This window comes from Pectinophora gossypiella, chromosome 19, assembly GCF_024362695.1.
Source record: "Pectinophora gossypiella chromosome 19, ilPecGoss1.1, whole genome shotgun sequence".
Lineage (NCBI taxonomy): Eukaryota > Metazoa > Arthropoda > Insecta > Lepidoptera > Gelechiidae > Pectinophora > Pectinophora gossypiella.
In genome coordinates, this window is record NC_065422.1 from 1,946,403 (window position 1) to 1,969,117 (window position 22,715).

A 22,715-nucleotide genomic window follows, 5' to 3' on the forward strand; every position below is an offset into this window, starting at 1 on the left:
GCTTGCCTCACTTTGAGGCAGGCACATTACCCGGACGGGGCTAGAACCACCGGCCTTGGGGTCTACCCTAGTCGACCCTAGCTGTCACCCGGGGTAGAGTGACCAATCTCTACCCCTTATATTTTTCTCTTCGTGTTTCGGGGTGTAAAAACCCTCCGCACTTAGAGCATAGGAACCCTCTTGCACAATAAGATCGGCAAAGGGATACCAGCTTAGGGCACACCATAAGCACACATCTTCTTTGTTAACCCCAAGCAAAGAGGCAAAACTCACTCTTACACACCCTCGAGCAATCCCACTCGAGTTGCGAAAGTTAGCCAGCGATCGCCTCAGAGTTTCTTGCGCCGCTTATTCTCTGAGGAACGCTTTTGCGAAGCGGTAGTAATTATTATATAGCAGATTGGCCGTCCCTTAAAAATGGCCGACAGCTCCGAGCTGTGGGCCGAAATCGGTAAAATCATTTTGACGCATATCCTAGCGGATAAAAGCAGCGCGCTTTACGCTGAGATATGTCGATTAGTACCGCAAGTTGCGGCGTTAACCTTGCCTTCCGCGCCCCGCATTGATAGTGCTCGTGCCGACCGCGCGTCGTCACCCTGTCTCCCCGCGACCCCCGGCCCCGCCGCGTCTCTCGCGTCCCTTCCCGGCACTGACCGGCCTACTGCGTCTGCCCACCCCACCGCGTCTCTTGCATTGTCCCAATCGCGCGCTTCTTCCCCTTTCCCTGCTACCCTCCTCACCGGTGACGATGAGGAATCGTGCGATGTTCTTATGGACGTTGCCGAGTCCGATTCGTCGTCGGAGTGTGTGGAGTCGTCCTCTTCGGAGGACATATTCACGCTCGTGGAGGGCCGTAAGGGAAAACGAGCCCGCCGTCACCGCGAATCTGAGCCTGCTAAGGTCCAGAAGACGTCCTCGGGAACGTCGATTCCCTCTTCCATCCCCGAGGCCCGTAAGGCCCCTTCCAGCCTTTCTAAGGCTCCCAATGGTAAGAGTGCCATCAGCGGCACTCAAGTACAAAAAGGGCCCACCCCTCCGCCCTTGTATATGAGGGACAAAAATAGGTGGAACGAAGTCTCCCATCGGGCGAAAGAGGAGAACATCGTAATCACCAGCGCCCGCACGACCCAAGATGGGATCAAAATTCAAGTCCCGTCATCTTCTGAGCATAGAAAGCTCACTACAATTCTGAAAGGTAGAGGGATACAATTCCATACCTACGCCCTCCCGGAGGAACGTATCCTCCGTATCATCATAAAGGGAATCCCTAAGGAGTGGGAAACCACTCTTGTTAAGGAGGACCTTGTTAACAACGGTTTTCCGGTGCTTGAGGTGCACCGTATGCATCGCGGTCGTGGCCAGGTCCCGTATGACATGGTCACAGTCATATTAGAAAGGACGGATGAGGGCAAGAAGATCTTCAACCTGAAGACTTGTTGCGGTCTATCTGGCCTTAAAGTCGAAACTCCCCATAAGGGAGGCCCCCCAACGCAGTGTCATAGATGCCAACTTTACGGGCATTCTAGTAGGCATTGCCATGCCAAGCCTAGGTGCGTAAAGTGCCTAGGGGATCACGCTACCTCGGATTGCCTTAGAGGCAAAAACGAGGTAGAACCCCCTAGTTGTGTGCTGTGTGGTCAGCAAGGTCATCCTGCGAACTATCGCGGATGCACCAAGGCTCCACGCACCCACCACAAGGTAGCCCAACGAAGGGCAGCCCGAGCTGCAGCTTCCCAACCCGGTCCCACTAAAGCCCATATGGCCCCTTCCTCGCACTCTACTCGCGATTTCCCGGCTCTGCCACTCACGCAGACCAAACTCGCGCCGCAGCGTCCATCCGCATGGACTCGTCCCCCGTCAATCGTCCGACCCACAAATCCGCCCCGCGCCCAACCTAGTAGCAATTTAGGTATTCCTGCAGCCTCTCTCGCGCCTCGTCCGGTTCCTGCGATGGCCCCTCAGGCCTCTGCATTTCCTGTCAACCAGTTTAGGGAATTTAGTATTCTCTTTAAGTCGGCCCTTAGTCAACTTGACAGTTTATTAGACTCCCTGTCCCAATTTAAAGCCTAATAATGGATTGTACAAATAAAAGTAGAGTCAAACCGCGTTCCCTTACAATAGGTTTTTTCAATGCTGATGGCATCTTAGGTCAACGTGCAGAGATTCACGAGTTTGTAAAACACCATCAGGTAGATATTTTATTAGTGCAGGAATCTTTCCTCAAACCCTCTAACCGCGACCCCAAGATGGCAAATTATAATCTAGTGCGAAACGACAGGACCTGCGCGCCCAAAGGGGGCACTCTCATTTATTATAAAAAGTCACTTCACTGTATCCCCATAGACCCACCTGCCCTCACTGACATTGAGGCTTCGATCTGTCGAGTAGGCATGACAGGACATCAGCCGATCACATTAGTGTCGGCTTATCTATCTCCTAATAACTCTAAGAGGTTACTTAGAAGTGACCTCGAAGCCCTCTTTAATCTCAGTAATTCAGTCATAATTGCAGGCGATCTTAACGCTAAACATCTTTCTTGGAGTTGCTTAGCAACAAACACAAGAGGCAGGGTATTAGAAACTCTAGCCGAGCCCCTCTATTATGATATAATAACACCATTGCAGCCCACTAGATATCCCCCTGACTTGAACCACAGACCAGAAATACTCGACTTGGCGCTTCTAAAGAACATAAACTTACGTTTATGTTCTATAGAAGTACTACACGAGTTACAATCCGACCACCGACCTGTTATATTAAAACTAGGCTCCCGTTTAGACGCCCCTGATAATCCAGCACCCCCTAAGACAGTGCTGGACTGGGAGAAGGTGGCCGAAGGCCTCCAGTCTTCCAGTTCAGTGTACTTAGATAGTATCCCAGTAGAAATAACCTCCTTAGAGGAGGCCTCGACAGCTATTAACTCCCTCACGGATCACGTGAGGTCGGTTTTGAACGAAAGTTCAAAACAGGTTCCGGAGATGGAAGACCATCGCTGGAAACTGCCTACCGACATCCGTGATCTGCTAACGGAGAAAAACGCAGCCACCCGCGCATATGATTCCAATCGCACCGAGGAATGTCGCCGTCATTTGCGTCTCTTGCAGCATACTGTAAGAAAACGTATTAATGACATGCGACAGAATCGGTGGGATAATCTTTTGAGCGGCATTGAGCCCCACCACCAGGCCATCTGGCAGCTGTCTAGGTCTCTTCAAAAGGATACGGTTGTTCCTACTCCCCCTCTCAATAGGCCTAACCAACCCCCCGCTTTCGACGATGACGAAAAAGCCGAATGCCTTGCCGACAGTCTCGAAGCCCAATGCTCGCCCAGCACTCTCCCTATCGATCGTAGGCACCTCTCGACGGTGAACTCTGAAGTTCAGCGTAGGGCTTCTGTACCTCCCACCGATCCTCCTCTTCCACAGGTAACTGAGGAAGAGGTCCTAGGTATTATCAAAAGATTTCATACCCGAAAAGCCCCTGGCTCAGACGGTATCACGAATCGTGTCCTTAAAAACTTCGGTGCTCCCCTCATCTGCTTACTAACGGCAATATTCAACGTCGCCTTGAGCAACTGCGTCTTTCCACAGCAGTGGAAAGAAGCAATTGTAATTGGTATACCAAAGCCTGGGAAACCTAAAAACGAACCTTCGAGTTACCGCCCCATAAGTCTCCTCAATTCCATGGGGAAGGTTTATGAGCGGCTCATATTTGCTAGATTACGGGACTACGCCGAATCCAATAGTCTTATTCCACCAGAGCAGTTTGGTTTTAGAACCAAACACTCCTGCGTTCAACAAGTGCACCGTATTGTTGAACATATCTCTAGTAGATTAAACTTAAAAAAACCTGTCGCTACGGGAGCGCTCTTCTTCGATGTGGCGAAAGCGTTCGACAAAGTCTGGCACAACGGCTTGATCTACAAGCTTTATTCACTGGGAGTGCCAGACCGTCTCGTGCACATCATACGAGACTTCCTCTCAAATCGAACCTTTCGCTACCGCGTGGAAGGGACGCTCTCGTCACCGCACCCTATACATGCCGGAGTCCCACAAGGCTCCGTTCTCTCCCCTTTACTATTTTCATTGTATACTAGTGACATTCCCAAATCCCCTAATACCGAATTAGCTTTATTTGCGGATGATACAGCCATCTATTCTTCGTGCCGTGGTCGAGTTATGATGACCGGAATCCTCCAACGCGCGGCCAATGCCTTGGGCAAGTGGTTTCGCAAATGGAGAATCGAGGTAAACCCGGAGAAAAGTGCAGCGGTGTACTTTTCAAAGGGCTATTATAACACGCCACGGTCACGCCGTCAACTTAAAATCATTAAGATGTTTGGCAAGCCGATCCCTTGGGAGGAGCAAGTCAAATATCTCGGCGTAGTCTTAGATAGACGTCTTACTTTCAAGGCCCATATCAAACGTGTGCGCGATCGCGCCGCGTTTGTAATGGGCCGTCTTCATTGTCTCCTTAACAAGCGAAGTAAATTGTCCCTTAGGAATAAGGTGAAAATCTACACGACTTGCATCCGTCCGATCATGACCTATGCAGGGGTAGTTTTCGCTCATGCGAGTCCCTCTCAAATCCACCGTCTACAGGTAATACAAAATCGTTTCATGCGGAAAGCCACGGGAGCTCCGTGGTTCCTTCGCAATGAAAATCTGCACATTGACCTAGGTCTGCCAACCATTGCCCAATGGCTCAAATTAGCTTCCAAACGTTTTTTCGATTCTGCTCCGCACCACCAGAATCCCCTGGTAGTTGCGGCTTCCGATTACATCCCGCTTAGGGACGGTACTGAAAAGTATCGGCGTCCGAAGGACGTAATATACGATCCCGACGACCCGATTACCCTAGCCATAGAGGCAGCCAATCAGCTCGCGACACCAAACACTTCAGGACCCCGATACCGACCCCGCCGGCGTGGTCGACGATTTCCCTCATTCAGCGCTTATCGCTATCGACCCACTAGGGTCGATTAATTCTTTCAAATATTTTTCCTCTCAGACGACGCCCTGAGCCGAGGTTCGCGCCCAACTGGGCACCCTCAGGCCTGTTGTCTTAAATGTTGTACCGGGTGAGAGCCTTCAGCGCTCCCCATTTGTCCGGCCAAGTAGTTAATGCCATCTGCGGCAAATCTAAAAAAAAAAAAAAAAAAAAAAAAAAAAAAAAAAAAAAAAAAAAAAGTACAAGTATTAATTTCGTTCAATAGATGTTGCCCCGTATTAAACAAGTGATGGTGTGAAGTTGATGCTTGTGGTGAGTCAGAAGTGAGGTTACTCTTTGAACACAACACCTTGTGAGATGGGGTGGCGGCAGGGACCAAGTCAGGTGAGTCAAACGTCAAACAGCGATTGTGTCCGAGACATTTTAAAAGTACTGTCCGCGAGTTCAAAGTCCGATATTTGTTTATGCGCGTCGCGCACCTCGCGTTCCAGAACAACGGTGCGCTTGAGGGCGGTCTCAAACTCATCGCAGCTCCGGTCAAACACATGCACCGTTCTTTGTAGCTGGTCATTTTGGCCTTCCACATCATTTAAACGCTGATGTAAAGCCGCCATCTCACTCTTTAATTGTTTATTTTGTTCTAGTATGACTAATACCTCCTTCTCGCTATCCTCTCTCTCTGATAGTAGCTGCTCACATAACGCTTTAGAATCCTTAAGTGCTAGTAAAGTCAGCTTTAATTGATCTTCTAGCTTACGAGCTGCCACACTGCGAGTAGTCATAGAAGACATAGTACTCATAGTGTTTTTGAGGCAACAAAAGAAAAGGAAATGGCTCCAAATGGTTCGTGTAATATTACACACGGTGCGGTTCGCCAGTTCTGTTCCATGAACTTGGCTTGACACGCGACCGCGTGTCTAGATGTTTCAGTGAGAAGCCACCAAAGAAAGAGTGGTAGTTACTTACAATTTTGGTAATCGTTATTCTTTAATAAGTATTTAGGCCGGTCACATACATTCGGAATTCCGTTTCGGAATTTCGATTCGAAATATCGATTCGTAATATCGAATGCATTAAATCCATACAACATCTATGAATCAACCACATACTTACAGTTTTTTTCCGTTCGAAATTTAATCTGATTGGGAATTCCGTATGATGGCCTATGCATGGCCCAGTAACGGCGACGTATTTTTTTTTCCTTGATGGGTATAGCAACAGTGCTATCGCGATAAGAAAATCGTCGTCCATAATGCCAAATATCTGAACTCAAGTTCTAGCGTCGCTCAACTGAGCCTTGTTATTCCGAACGGAAATAAACGTATGTGTGTGATATATTAACGGAATCCCGAAACAGTATTTCGAATCGAAATTCCGAAACGGAATTCCGAATGTATGTGACCGGCCTTAGAATGCACTATAGATTCCGAGAAGATTACACACTTTTGAGTTTGTAACGGTTTAACTGACACAAAGACACTTATCACAATTTAAATGCCTTTTAGCACTTATAACCACACAAATTTATACAATATTGTGTGACACGGTGCTCTGTGTCGGTAGAGTTCGGGGTTCGGTGCGTGAATTTCCTCACGGTCTCTCCAGGGTGGCAGAATGAAACAGTCCAGGTGGTGATACGAAAGGTCCGCGTTTATTAGGTATCAAACGAGAGGCACACTTTACAATATCACAGTAAACACAAGTGATTCTAATGTAGGAGCAACAAACAATATTATTTAATACAGTCTCTCACATAAGATTAAGAAAATACGGATAATTAGAAAATTATAACAGAATAGCGTGAACCATTTCAAGTACGCTCAAACACGGAATCTAGCGGGGAGCCGAATCTCGCGCCGTCCAATCAGCGTGCCGGACGCGGGCCGCGCGGCCGGCGCGCATGCGCGTTGCGGTAGCGTCGATTAGACGCGACGCGATTGGAGGGTGCGACCTGAGGGGGTGAAGTGTGCGGCGGAGGGGAATTCAAAGATCGGCGCGCTACACACTCCTCCTCTAAGCTACAAGAGCGTCCCGCTCGTGGCTTAGCAAAAACATGTGGCGCGTCATGTGTGCGTGTATGTGTCAGGGTCTCCCTATCCCTAATACGAGGCCGTCCTCGCAGCCTACGGGGCTGAACGGGCTGAGTGTCACTCGACTGGGGACCTGAAAACAAAGACACGTCCGAAGAATGAAAACGACCTAACAACTGTCCATCTTGGTCGGCAATCTCGAACGTGGTAGGACTAAGGACACGCTTAACAACATAAGGGCCATCACGTCGTGGCATAAACTTCTTTGTCAAACCCTTCTGGGCATTACTCAGAGCATGAGTAGTAAGAAGAACGAGGTCACCTTCTGCATAAACAGGGGACGGGCGACGAGAGGCATCGGAAGTGTCCTTCCGAGAATCCTGCTGCTTCTCGACACGATCGCGAATCTCCTGGAGCGAACTGACAAACCTGGCCAGGTAAGGCGTAACCTGGGGAACATAATTGTCCTTTTCTAAGACGGCTCTGAGGTCGTGATGGGCGTCAAAGGGAGTACGCATCTCCCGCGCAAACATCATATAAGACGGTGTCAAACCGGTGGTACTGCACGTCGCAGTATTCAAAGCAAAACGGACCTGAGGCAAGTACTTCGACCAAGTACGATGCTCAGTTTTAACCAGCATAGCCAACTGAATTTTCATATCCCGGTTCTTCCTTTCGGCGGGATTGGCTTCCGGGTGGTATAAGGGAATCAAATTCTGCTTAATCCCAAGAATGTGCATGCATTGCTGCATAACAGCAGAGACGAATTGCACGCCATTATCAGATACGATACGCCGAGGAAAGCCATAGCGCATAAAATACTGCTCAATCATGAGAGGGGCGCAAGCTTCGGCGGTGGCATCGCGGAGGGCAAAGATCTCAACCCAACGCGTAGCAGTATCTTCAATAAGAAGGACCCACTTCGATCCATCTTCAGCTTCTGGAAGAGGGCCAAATAAATCGACAGCGAGGACTTCACCTCGCTGGTTGAGAATCGGAGTCTGCAAAAGACCGGCAGGCTTTTGGTTGGCGGGCTTATACTTCTGGCACTCCACACATGTCTTGAGGTATTCACTGACGTACCGTCGCATACCGGTGAAATAATAACGTTGACGGATGCGCTCCAAGGTACGGTCGACGCCTTGATGACCAGCTAGGGGTGCGTCGTGGAATTCCTTGAGGACTTCAGGAATCATGGAGGCCGGTATGACGAGCTGTGGTTCTTCGGAATCAGCATCGGGACTAAGACGATAAAGAACTCCTTGGTTCATTAAATACCCACGCTCCAACCAACGATTCGAAGCCAGAGCATCACTATGCTCGAGATCTTGAATTATCTTGCAGACGTCGGGGTCGCTCAGCTGAGATTTCCTGAGTTCCTCTGCATTAACGTGGGGAACGTCGACGATTACGGTGCAGATTCCGCAGTCTTCGCGAGAGACATCGTCGCATACAGGACGACTCAGCGTGTCAGCGATAACATTCGCTTTACCAGGCGTGTATTCATATTGTATGTCGAACGCCTGAAGTCGGAGCGCCCAGCGCATCAGTCGACCACTTGGTGACTTGAGGGTAAGAAGCCACCGCAAAGGCTGATGGTCGCTGCGAACGATAATAGGGTGTCCGTCAATATAGGGGCGGTACTTCTCTACGGCCCAAACAACAGCTAATGCTTCCCGTTCGGTGGTGCTGTACTTCCTTTCAGCACTGGTAAGTAAACGACTGGAGTACTCGATGGGGTGTTCCTCTATGCCATCTCCTTGAGTGAGGACAGCACCTAAGGCGTAGTCGCTTGCATCGGTACGTATAACGAACGGTTTGCTATAATCGGCCTGAACTAAAACAGGAGCGCTGGTGAGTTTCTTCTTCAACTCATCGAAAGCTTTCTGCTGCTCGTCACTCCAGTTCCAAGGCTCATTCTTCCTGGTAAGTTTGGTGAGCGGTTGTGCTATCCCAGAAAACCCGGGGACAAACTTACGGAACCAAGCACAGGTCTGTAGAAAAGTCCTGAGATGCTTAAGGTTCTTAGGCTCATTCATATTGAGGATCGACTCAACCTTCGAACCATCCGGTAAGATACCTTCCGGCGTGATAAGGTGTCCAAGGTATTTTACCTCCTTGGCAACGAAGACACACTTATCTCGGTTGGCGCGTAAACCGAAAACGCGTAAACGATCGAAGACCAACTGTAGGTCCTGTAAGTGCTTCTCGTAAGACTCCGAGAGGACGAGAAGATCGTCTAGATAGACAAGTAACGTGACATCCTTGATCATGCTCCCTGAACGAAAACGATCCATAAGACGCTGGAATGTTGCCGGGGCATTCTTGAGGCCAAAAGGCATTCTGAGAAACCTGTAAGTACCGAACGGCGTGACGAACGCAGTTTTATCCCTGTCACCCGGTGCGACGCTAACTTGCCAATAACTGGAACGGAGGTCGATGGTACTGATAAAGCAACCCTTCGTAGAGTGCAGCAGGTCCTCGATGACTGGCAGTGGATACGAGTCTGACTTAGTAATCGCATTAAGACGACGGTAGTCCACGCAGAAACGAAAGGTGCCGTCCTTCTTAGGCACGAGCAATGCAGGAGAGGCCCACGGAGACTCACACTCTTCGATGATACCCTCTGCCAACATCTTACCGAGCTCAGCTTCCATAATAGCCTTCTTAGCTGGAGTCAATCGATAAGGCGGGACGGCGACAGGTACATGATCGCCAGTGTCAATACGGTGCTCCGCGTACGGAGTCGGCGCTCCTCCTAGATTGAAGACATCCTCATGACGATCGAGAACATCGGATACTTGTCGGCGCTGGTCACAGGTAAGCATGATGCCTTCATCTTCCCTAAGCATGAAAGAAGAAGCAACGACAGAACGGGGAACCTCCGAGTCTTCAGACTCAAATTCGAGAGGGTAGGTCTGGTGGCTACCTGAAAATTTCCAACACGAAGTCGCAAAATCGATGACCATGCCGGAGGCGCTGAGGAAATCCATACCTAGAAGCGTCTCATTATTATCAGCATCCGGAAAAATAACAAACTCAATCGGAACCTTTTTCTTCTTAAAAGTGACTGAAACATCAACACTGCATACGAGGACATCGCGCTGGTGCACGACTCCGTCAGCGAGTTTCACGGCCACCTGCTTCTGAGTAAAACTTTGCTTCTTATCCTTCAGAAGTTTAAAAAGAGAATGACCTGCGACACAGCATTTAGCTGCGGTATCAATAAGAGCGGTGCCTCGCGAACCTAAAATGTCGACGCAAAGAATAGGCCTACTGCAATAAGTAGCCGTCGAGGTCGCGGAAATTGGGGCAACAACAGTGTCATATACCCTACTGAACACGCTTTCAAAACTTGAAGAACAATTCGGGTCGACACCAGTGCCATTCACCCTACTGAACGTGCGGGAAGAATTCGGACCATTTACCCTACTGTGCACGCGTTCAACACCTGTGGAAAAATTCGGGACATTAACCCTACTGCACATGCTGGAGAAATTCGGGCCACTTACCCTACTGTGCATGCGTTCAAAATCTGTGGAAGAATTCGGGACATTAACCCTACTGTATACGCCGGAACAATTCGAGACATTTGCCCTACTGTACATGCTGGAAGAATTCGGACCATTTGCCCTACTGTGCATGTGTTCAAAAGTTGGCGAAAATTTACCCGTGTGATTGACCAAACATTGATCGTGTAACAGACCTTTTGAGAGAGATTGAGAGTCGAGTGAAAGTGTATCCGAATTCGTGTCTGTCAAATGTTGAGTGAAAGGAGTGAAGTTGGTTGCGTGTGACACATGAATGACATTAGGAACAGAATAAGTAAACATAACCTCGTCATCACCATAGCATAGATCGCAATAACATATTTTATCACAAGAAATATTAATTGAAAGATCATGAATGTCATTATTCGAACTCGGGGTGGAATAAGGCGGTTTACATTGATTAGGAAACGTACTTACGGCGTAAAATGAAACTTTCGCGGTACAATTTGGACATTGTGACCGTATTACACCCTTTGCTCCACAACCATAACAAGAAATAGTATTGTTATCACGCTTATCGTTATCAATCTTATCAGTAGTGTTCTTATTCGATAGTTTACGACACTCTTCACGAACATGACCGGGCACTTTACAGTATATGCAAAACGGACGAGATTTCATGGCACTTTTATTGTTCGACGCGAAGTCCGGAGACATGGTAGACGTGCTGGCGCTGGTAGACGCGGTGCTGGGGCGGCGCGCTGCGTTCTTCAACGACGGCGCGGCCGACGTAGACGTCATGCGCGGAGTACTCGGCGCAGGACGGTGTGTAGCACACGATGCACTGTCGTTACTCACGTTATCTAGGGAATCTTCGACTTCACGTGACTTCCAAAGAAGGATCTCGAAGCTGTACACCTCCTCGCGACGTAGGCGCTCGCGGATACGCTGGTGTAAAAGTCCATAAATCATGTCAATCTCGACTTTCTCTGATAGGTCTCCTCGAGGAAGGCGGGCGAGGAGCGCTCGGGCTCTCGCGATGAATAATTCCGTCTTCTCGTGTTCATGAGTCATTTTAAAAAGCTCTCTGTAGATGCGATGCGGAGGACGACTGTCGCCGAAGGCGCTGCGCAGGCTCTGGATTGCAGTGGTCCAGGTGGTGATGGATGGCTTCACGCCCTGCCACCACGTCGCGGCGTCGTGAGTCAGCAACATGGAGATGCCACGGAGTGCGTTAGCATCGCTGACGTTGGCGCAGTCTTTATATGCTTCAATAGCGTCTATAAATCCGTCTAGAGACTCCTCCATCGCGCCGCTGTAGCGCGCGTTGCATGTGGTGAAATAACCACCGGAATGGTGAGCCGTGGTAATGGGTTCTGCTGGAGCCGGGGCGGGCGTGGCAGGTCGTCGCTCTTCCTCACGGTCGAGGAGGCGCTGAAGAGACTGTTGCCACAACATCATCATCGCAGACATATCGCCGATGGTGACGGTCGCCGCCGCTGCGGCGGGCGCGGTAGGTGGTGCAGAAGCCGAGGGCGCGGCTGGCACAGGAGGGACTACTCGCGCTGCAGATTCTTCATGAGGCGTGTGGAAGTCCGCCTCGACGCTGTCGTCGTCGGCAGCGGTGGAAGAATGACCACTACGTGTGAGAGGCATATTGTTGTTGCAGAATGCACTTTAAACTGGATATTCAACTGAAAGCTGGAGTTCGTACGCTCGTAGAATTTCACGGCCCCACGTTGGGCGCCATTTGTGACACGGTGCTCTGTGTCGGTAGAGTTCGGGGTTCGGTGCGTGAATTTCCTCACGGTCTCTCCAGGGTGGCAGAATGAAACAGTCCAGGTGGTGATACGAAAGGTCCGCGTTTATTAGGTATCAAACGAGAGGCACACTTTACAATATCACAGTAAACACAAGTGATTCTAATGTAGGAGCAACAAACAATATTATTTAATACAGTCTCTCACATAAGATTAAGAAAATACGGATAATTAGAAAATTATAACAGAATAGCGTGAACCATTTCAAGTACGCTCAAACACGGAATCTAGCGGGGAGCCGAATCTCGCGCCGTCCAATCAGCGTGCCGGACGCGGGCCGCGCGGCCGGCGCGCATGCGCGTTGCGGTAGCGTCGATTAGACGCGACGCGATTGGAGGGTGCGACCTGAGGGGGTGAAGTGTGCGGCGGAGGGGAATTCAAAGATCGGCGCGCTACAATTGTTAAAATATGATAAGAATATTATGACGAAATTGGTTTTTTATGAATTTATATACGATAAATTAATTTAAATAATTAAAGACTACGAGAGCTAATTTGTTTACAACTTAACTATAGGGTTGCCAGAGCAAAAAAAAAAAAACAGCTGTGTACGCCAGTGTAGCGGCAACTATTTTACTAAATACACGAACACAGTTTTTCACCTGTAAAACACACACATAATTAAAACAAAGTAACATTTGAAAACATTGTAAAATTATTCAAAAATAAGTAAAAGCAAAAGTGTTATAAGTATTCAGTGCCCATGCCATATTAAATAAATTTTAATTATTATAATACACTTCTCATCAAAAAAATCGAAACACCTTGCAAGTATACGTTTTGTCAGGATTATCAGAAAAATGTGTACATTTAGGAATAAATGTTAAATGTCGTTTAATAGTGAGTAATATGAGCTTATCAAATCTTAATGTTAATGTTCTAAATTTAAATGAATTTTTCATAGGTTTCGTATTTTGTTAAATGAGTCATTTTTATTTCGTATGGAGTATAAAGGAAATGGATAAAACAACACACGTAAATGAAAAAAAAAGCTAAAAAACGTTTATTTAATAACTTGTATTCCCTCCCCGAGCTCTAATTACTGCTTCCATACGGTTCTTCATCGATCGGATGAGAGTCACGATCACATGCTGTGGTATATTGTCCCATTCCTCTTGGATTGCATCTTGCAGCTGGCTAAGTGTTTCTGGGGCAGGATCTCTTGCTCGAATTCGTCTCTTTAATTCATCCCACAGATGTTCAATGGGATTCATGTCCGGGCTTCTTGCTGGCCATTCCATAATAGAGATATCGACTTCGTTAAGATAATCTCGTACGACGCCCGCGGTGTGAGCCCTAGCATTGTCGTGCATGAATATGAAGCCGTTGCCAATAAAATGTGCATAGGGCATCACATGAGGCTCGAGACACTCTTCGACGTACCGATGACAGTTTAGTGCAGGCAGACGTGGCCCAGACACGAAAGCAAGCTCTGTCTTACCGTCGGCGCTGATTCCTCCCCAAACCGTCCACGAACCGCCACCATAGCTGACCTTTTCTTCAATGCAGCATTGTGCATAGCGTTCTCCGTCTCTTCTGTAGACCTTGTTCCTTCCGTCGTTACCATACAGCATAATTTAACACTCATCAGAAAAGAGAACTTTGCTCCACTGTAGGTATGACCAATTTAGGTGCTCACGTGCAAAGTTAAGGCGCGCTCTTCGATGGTCTGCAGTTAATTTCGGCCCATTTGCTGGCTTATGCGGTACCAGTCCACGATCCTTCAACCTTCTTCTAATTGTAGAGTCACTTACAGCCACCCTTCGTACAACACGAAGCCGCTGCTGCAGTTGAAAAGCGTTAAGGCGTCGATTTCTTAAAGAAGTTGTTACAATAAATCGATCATCTCGCTCAGAAGTGACCCGATTCCTGCCAGATCCTGAACGGCGCGTGAACAAACCAGTCTCCCGATAACGTTTAGAGACTCTATGAACAGATGACAGGCTTAGATGCAGTCTTGCAGCCACAACACGCTGACTAAGGCCAGAATCCAGCAATGCCACAACTTGGGCGGCTTCTGTGGGCGAAGTATCCATACGTTTTAGAAAAAAAACCTTTTTTCAGACGTCCCAAAGTCACAGTATTGAAATAAAAAACAAAAAGTTTAAGGATAGGCGCCAATTTTTAGTTTTTAAACGCTAAGGCTACGTTCACACGGCGACTATTCGATTCGATATTTTCTCGCTTACGGGAGTACCGTATACGGGACGGCTGTTCACACGGTGCGAGGCCCACGGTTTTTTCTCGTATACGGTCATCCCGTACACGTGACAATGATTAATAAGGCTACGTTCACACGGCGACTATTCGATTCGATATTTTCTCGCTTACGGGAGTACCGTATACGGGACGGCTGTTCACACGGTGCGAGGCCCACGGTTTTTTCTCGTATACGGTCATCCCGTACACGTGACAATGATTAATAATGATTTATCCCATATTATGGGTCGATCCTCTATATGCGTGATAAATGACTCGATCGTAATCGGCAATCCGTCCTCCATCATAACAAACGACCTTAGCAAACGACGTTCCGAACACGACTGGCGGCTGCCTGCCCCCGCGTGCGTCTCGTGTACGAGAAACCAGTTTGTCCGTGTGAACTTCTCAACGTAAACACAAGCGCCAATGAGTATTGCATTCGTTAAAATCGTTTCGATAATCTCGCATTCCCGGTGGTAAGACCCTACGGTATACGGTAAAAAATATGTCTCGAATACGCGATTTTCTCGTATAGACGCCGTGTGAACGATTTTAAAAATTGCTATACAAATTTGGCTGTCACTACGATATTCGATAAAATCTCGTATACGATATACGTGAAAAATGACTCCGTGTGAACGTAGCCTAAATGTACTCCAACCCTAAACACACATTTGTCTCAAAACAGTGATTCATTTCGTTTGTAAGATAAACGAATGAAATTCTAATTTTGAATTTAGAATTTTCGCTTATTACTGTAATGGCCAAACTGCCAGCTATACATTTATGTATTTTTTTTCATCGTATGAATTCTTTTTTGTGTTAAATTCGGACAGAAACAATGAAAACGGAAGTGTTTCGATTTTTTTGATGAGAAGTGTATATAAAAAACGGTGTTTGAGAAAATAAATAATGTACATAATTACCTTCATTTTCTTGATCTTTTCCGGAATTATGTGCTCATCGTTTAGTTTGTGCAACAAACGCATTTGAGCATGGTTACAGTCAGTTTTATAAACATCCACAATATCATTCCAGGTGGATATTTTGTTATAAAATTTGATGTTTTTATTTAGAAAATTATTTCTTAACTAGCTTTTGCCCGCGACTTCGTCCGCGTGGCGTGTTATATCTTTGTGTGTGTGGGAGTGCATACTTATGCAGTTTAGATTTTTTCATAATTTTTTTTTTCCCAATAACTCCCATTTTTCAAAATACAGCCAAAAATAAACTTTATATTTACTAAGGTATGCATGCATGCTAGATTGAATCAATTGATTGAATTGATTTTTTTTTTAATTGATTGTTCATTGAGTTTTAATTTTAATACACACTTCCTCTCTTCCCTTCAACGTTGCTGTGCCCTACAGGGTCCATGTTTTAGTTCCTATGCCTATGTAACACCCCATTGTACTACATGGAATGCAATAAATAATTTAATTGAATTGAATTGAAAACATCTATCTTACGCGGTTTCGATTTTTTCATACAAATGTTTTTTTCCCGCTTACTCCCGTTTCCGTGGGAATTTTGCAATATCCTGTTGCAACTAAGCTTTAAGTTAACTAAGGTACCTGCATGCCAAATTTCAAGCGTCTAACTTAAGCGGTTTAGATTTTTCATACAAAAGGATTTTCCCGCAAATTTCCGTTCCCGTGGGAATTCCGGGAATTCCTTTCTTAGTGCACCTCTACGGTACCTAAGCTATGTCCCTTCCAAATTTCAAATGCCTACATTTAGCCGTTCAGGCTATGCGTTGATATGTCAGTCACTGAGTCAGTCAGTTCCTCCTTTTATTTAGATTTGATTTTTTCATACAAATGTTTTTCCCGCTAACTACCGTTCCCGTGGGAATTTTGTAATATCCTGTTGCAACTAAGCTTTAAGTTTACTAAAGTACCTGCATGCCAAATTTCAAACGTCTAACTTGAGTGGTTTAGATTTTTCATACAAAAGGATTTTCCCGCTAATTCCCGTTCCCGTGGGAATTTCGGGAATTTCTTTCTTAGTGCACCTCTACGGTACCTATGGTACCTGCATGCCAAATTTCAAACGTCTAACTTGAGTGGTTTAGATTTTTCATACAAAAGGATTTTCCCGCTAATTCCCGTTTCCGTGGGAATTTCGGGAATTCCTTTCTTAGTACACCTCTACGGCATCTAAGGTACCTGCATGACAAATTTCAAACGTCTAACTTGAGTGGTTTAGATTTTTCATACAAAAGGATTTTCCCGCTAATTCCCGTTCTCGTGGGAATTTCGGGAATTCCTTTCTTAGTGCACCTCTACGGTACCTATGGTACCTGCATGCCAAATTTCAAACGTCTAACTTGAGTGGTTTAGATTTTTCATACAAAAGGATTTTCCCGCTAATTCCCGTTCCCGTGGGAATTTCGGGAATTCCTTTCTTAGTGTACCTCTACGGTATTTAAGGTACCTGCATGACAAATTTCAAACGTCTAACTTGAATGGTTTAGATTTTTCATACAAAAGGATTTTCCCGCTAATTCCCGTTCCCGTGGGAATTTCGGGAATTCCTTTCTTAGTGCACCTCTACGGTATCTAAGGTACCTGCGAGCCAAATTTCAAACATCTAACTTGAATGGTTTAGATTTTTCATACAAAAGGATTTTCCCGTTAATTCCCGTTCCCGTGAGAATTTTGGGAATTCCTTTCTTAGTGCACCTCTACGGTACCTATGGTACCTGCATGCCAAATTTCAAACGTCTAACTTGAGTGGTTTAGATTTTTCATACAAAAGGATTTTCCCGTTAATTCCCGTTCCCGTAGGAATTTCGGGAATTCCTTTCTTAGTACACCTCTACGGTATCTAAGGTACCTGCATGACAAATTTCAAACGTCTAACTTGAATGGTTTAGATTTTTCATACAAAAGGATTTTCCCGCTAATTCCCGTTCTCGTGGGAATTTCGGGAATTCCTTTCTTAGTGCACCTCTACGGTATCTAAGGTACCTGCATGCCAAATTTCAAACGTCTAACTTGAGCGGTTTAGATTTTTCATACAAAAGGATTTCCCTTCACTACTCTGCTCCTATTGATTGTAGCGTGATGAAAAGTATACTATAACCTGTCCAGGAGTGTGAAGAATAATTGTACCAAGTTTCATTAAAATCCGTCCAGTAGTTTTTGTTTCTATAAGGAACATACAGACAGACAGACAGACAGACAAAAATTTTACTGATTGCATTTTTGGCATCAGTATCGACCACTTATCACCCCCTGATAGTTATTTTGAAAAAATATTTAATGTACAGAATTGACCTCTCTACAGATTTATTATAAGTATAGATGAAGTACTCTTAACCAACAACATATTTATATTTATATTTGAATAAAGATTAATATTATTATGTTGATACAACTTAAACAAATTATTTCGACCAAATTTGGTACCATAAAAACGGTCATTGTGACTAAACCTTAAAAGATAGACATATGCCGTCGCGGACTTTTTTTTAGATCATGTATAGAGGAATAATTCTTTCATACATATTTTTGTGTATCTTGAACCGTTTTCGCAGCGCACGCAAAGAAAGCCTTCAAAAATGAATAATTTTCCCCGTTTTTTACACATTTACCGCTCTGTCTTTGCTCCTATTGGTCATAGCGTAATGTTATTTAGCCTATAGCCTTCCTCGATAAATGGACTATCCAACAAAAAAAGAATTATTCAAATCGCACCAGTAGTTTCGGAGATTAGCGCGTTCAAACAAACAAACAAACAAACTCTTCAGCTTTATAATATTAGTATAGATTCCTTAATCAAATGGGGAGGATCATAAATAACACTTATTGTATGTCCCTGCACCTTGATGACGTCATCTGAAATAAGGACATCATATAAATTAGGTGAAAGTAAACAATAATATTACTTACAAAAAATATTCAGCTGTGTCCAGCTTGTTTAGGCATTGTATAATCCATCTGGATCAACAATACTATTCACATTCTTTTGAATGTCTAGATAAGAAGTTTAGTTAGCAATACAGTAAAAAGTTAAAAAGTAGTGTATTAACAAGTATGTCAAAAGTATAAATTCACAATTTTTGTAACAATTTGTACAAAAGTTATTAATAACACCTTTTTTAAAATGATATAAACATTTAATGCAATTTAATGCACTAACCTGTATTCGCACCAGCTAGTATTTGTTCTCTTTTTGTTTCGGCTTTCAGGATATTGATAGCGGATTGAAATGCTGATCCTTGGTCGGATACAAGGGCTATAGGTAATAATCCTGTGCCAATCACAGTATTTATAAGATTCTTTATTATTACTATCAACTCTTGCGCCGCTGTCGCACCTTTGCAAAAATAAAATGCAATTGGTTCTTGCCACTTGTAGAATGCTCCTCTGAGCATTAGCACCAGAGCATGGTCAGCAAATTCACCACTTTTATGGTTGAGATGGACAAACCCGTTGATTTTGTCCTTGTGTTTGTCGTAGGTTACTCCAGGTTCTAATGCTACTTCATCAAACAGTAAGGAACAGTACTTTTTATTTTCTGGCCAAGTGCTAACCTGAAAATACAGTAAATAGTTAGTGACAATGACTGCCTATTATACAGATATAAGAGATAGTTAAAAAATACTGACTTACCTCAAACTTAATGGCCTCAAATATTTGGGGATTTATGCCAACTTCAATGTCTAACTGGGCAATCATTTTGTTTAATGTTGTCTTTGATGGAAGAATAAATATCTTTTGTAGAAAGCGATAACATCTAGGGCTTTGCTTCATAATAGCCAGGCTAATAAACTTCTCTTCATTTGTATATCGTCTTCCTTTTACATTTCTTGTACATTGTTTTATTTGCATGGTCATAATCTTTTTAGCTATTGGATTCATATGTTTTACAAGATCTTCAAAGGCTTTTTCTTTTGAAAATCTTAATGCTTCTTTTGCCCTTTGATAAAAATTTAAATGCCTGCGTGACTTTCGAAATTCTTCATAAATTTTTCGACTATTAGGACTCAATATCTTCACCTTTTGTATCAAGCGCCTCCTTCTAGTTCTTTTTGGAGTAGTAGCACTATTTTTTTTCTCTGAAAACAAATGATCATTTGTCGCTGATTCCTATTTTTTTAATTCTTATTTATTACAGACATTACACATAGCTTAACATTTATAAATGTACACCTTATCATGAATGCCATATAAATTTCTAATGCCCATAATATATGGACAAGCCCCTCTCCATACAATATTATTACGATACATATGATGATGTTTTGCATTGCTATACTTTCATCAATAGGCTCAGGTTCCAAATTACTTCTTTGTCCACCCGGAGCACAGTTTTGGATGTTGATGGCATGGTGTTGCACTCATCTGAAAATATAAACAAATGTTGACATCATGTCCATATCTTATGACCAGAAGCACTATTTAAACAATCACTAATTAATATAAACCTTAAGTACTAGTAGGTCAATTAGGAATTGTGTAGTTAACACAACAATGTTTTACCAATAGTGCCAGTGTTAGTCATTACACATAGCTTAACATTTATAAATGTCCACCGTAACATGAATGAATGCCATATAAATTCAAAATGCCCATAATATATGGATACTTACTATCAATAGGCTTAGGTTCCATATTACTTCTTTGTTCCATTCGGGGCACAGTTTTGGATGTTGATGGCATGGTCTCATCTGAAAATATAAACAAATGTTGACATCATCAGGACTGTTTCCACTGCCACTGGAAACGTCAACTCATCCCTCGGGGGGTGGCCACGATCCTAACTACTCGACGGGGAGTAGTGGATGTGGGCAGCCCCAGTCCAGTCCGGTGTTGGTAGTCAGTGCCCACCGGTGAGTTGGCCCAGCAGAGATGCCAAGCCATTCAAGTTCTGCTTGAAGCAAATTCCGAAAATGCGAGGGTTAATCGCTGGAAGGACACTGGAAGAAGGTTTGTTATTTCACATGGGTCACATTCGATTACCGAGAATAAATGATTACTGGCGCCGCGATATTTTATTCAACTTTTTTTCATTTAGACGTTTTATGAGCCGGGATCATCATCATCAACAGCCTATATACGTCCCAATGCTGGGCACAGGCCTCCCCTCATTCAACCGGAGGGGGTATGGAGCATACTCCACCACGCTGCTCCACTGCGGGTTGGTGGAGGTGTTTTACGGCTAATAGCCGGGACCAACGGCTTAACGTGCCCTCCGAAGCACGGAATCATCTTAGTTTTTCGGACAATCAGGTGATTCAAGCCTGAAAAGTCCTTACCAAACAAAGGACAGTCTCACAAAGTGATTTCGACAATGTCCCCATCGGGAATCGAACCCGGACCTCCAGATCGTGAGCCTAACGCTCTAACCACTAGACCACGGAGGCTGTTATGAGCCGGGATAGATTTTTATTAATACTTAGGAATTTGTGTTTTTCATTTTTTTTTATTTTTTTTTCGTCTCCTGGTAATAGTAGTCAAAATTCTATAATTCGTTTCACTAAACCTATCATTGATTTTTTTAATAATTTGATGACTCCGGGGTGAAATTTGACCATTGACGAAACTTTAGTATTATGGCGAGGACGTCTTTCAATCAAGCAGCACATCAAGGGCAAACGGCATAAGTTCGATATCAAATTGTATGTGCTGGCTGATTCAAAAGGCACTTGCCAGAAAATTATCATGTACACTGGGGCTGCGGATCCAGTAGTGGGTGGTAGAGGCCATACAGACAAAGTAGTGAAGTCATTGATGGAAAAATATTTCGATCAAGGGTATTCGCTATATATGGATAACTTCTATAACACTGCACAACAGCATTTCTGATGATTGGGTTCCGATACATGATATAAAGTCAATTTTTAAAGACAATTTAAAATCTGTGACTAAAATTTCTCTATCAGCTCTAGTTAAAAAATATGGCATATGGGTCCTTTAACAATAAAACACAATATTTTAAAGATGATCCTACTTTATTTCGTAATTAATTTGAAAAAACTTTAATTTTTTGGACTTCCTTGCTGAAGATGAAGCCAGAGAGGCGTTCTGGATGCTCCAACAATAGTCAGCCATCATGTGCGCGTTTCAGTAGCCTTGATAGCGTTCCTCCATCGTACGAAGGTCCTGGTGGAATCGTTCGCCCTGTTCTTCACTTAGATCCCCAAGATTGGCAGGAAAATAGTCCAGGTGGTTGTGAAGAAAGTGTAACTTGATGCTCATGTTACATCCAAGCCTTTGAAAGTTAGTCATTAATTGTTCAATATGTTGAGAGTAATCTGAACTTTTCTTGTTTCCTAAAAAATTTTGGACAACCCAAACAAACTCATTTCATGCGTTTTTCTCATTTTCTGTCATAATATCCGTAAAATTTGAGTCATTTATTAATGATCTTATCTGAGACCGATCAAAATTGCCTGGTTTTATCTTCTCTGCACTCGATTTCGCCTCAAAATCCATTGGCTCCTGTGGTGAAGCATCAGCTTGAGGTTCAGGTGGCATCTTAGGGCTCAAGATACGTCTACACGCCGTCCGAATACATGGATATTCCCATTTTTTATGATTTTTTCGGTTAATGCCAGTTATGTTCACCAAACAAAAATAGCAGTCGTCCAAGTGGTTTACGGGTTTGTCCCAGATTATAGCACTTTCGTACCTAAATCTGTTTCTTTTCTTATTTGTCCACAAACGTATAAACTCAACGCACGTTTTACATACCTTTTGCGGAATCCAAGGCTTTTTTTTTAATTCATAGGGTGTCCAAAGTAATTTTTCTAAGCCTCATTAACGAACGCTGTCACATTTAAACGGTATTCTTTAAACATAATACTCTCCGCAAATAAAGCAAAAATGATTTGGATCATTTAATCACACTCGACTTGATGATGCCATTTCAAATTGTATTAAAATATTAATATTTTTTTTATTGTGTGCAAATTAAGACTGAAACTTAGCGAATTTTGAGTGAACGCTATAAATCGTAAACAAGAGCTGTTACAAAAAAATGAGGGTATATTTAGAATCAGCGACATCAAATTAACAAACATCATGCATCAAAAGTCAATCATCAGGCAAAAATTGCAATTTTGTTGTCCAGTGTAATTAGTGTTAAGTATGCCGAATAAATATTTTCTTTCTTTTCTTTCTTTCTTTCTTTCTATAATAGTGTAGGTCTTGCTGAATATCTCCTTGCTCGTAAAACGTACTGTACTGGTACTTTGAGAGCCAGGAGATTAC

The 22,715-nt window shown here is 44.3% G+C and overlaps 2 protein-coding genes across 2 annotated transcripts in view; one reads left to right on the forward strand and one right to left on the reverse strand.

The window, feature by feature from the left end:
* LOC126375566 (uncharacterized) overlaps positions 1–22,715 on the forward strand; it is a 218,990-nt gene that overhangs the window by 74,073 nt on the left and 122,202 nt on the right. The window lies entirely within an intron of this gene.
* LOC126375782 (uncharacterized) lies at positions 5,340–12,169 on the reverse strand. The gene is made up of 2 exons (XM_050022869.1): positions 7,410–12,169; positions 5,340–5,718 (listed from the first exon to the last, which is right to left on the reverse strand). The coding sequence occupies exons 1-2, from the start codon at positions 12,125–12,127 to the stop codon at positions 5,340–5,342; spliced, it is 5,097 nt and encodes a 1,698-aa protein (XP_049878826.1). The 5' UTR covers positions 12,128–12,169.

What these genes read in the sequence shown, in the direction of transcription:
- LOC126375782 (XM_050022869.1), bottom strand. Translation starts at nt 12,127, where the DNA reads ATGCCTCTCACACGTAGTGGTCATTCTTCCACCGCTGCCGACGACGAC. An exon ending in GTTACGCCTTACCTGGCCAG is followed by an intron (nt 5,719 to 7,409) that starts GTTTGTCAGTTC and finishes GACTACTCGCAG; the next exon opens with TGTGGCAGCTCGTAAGCTAG.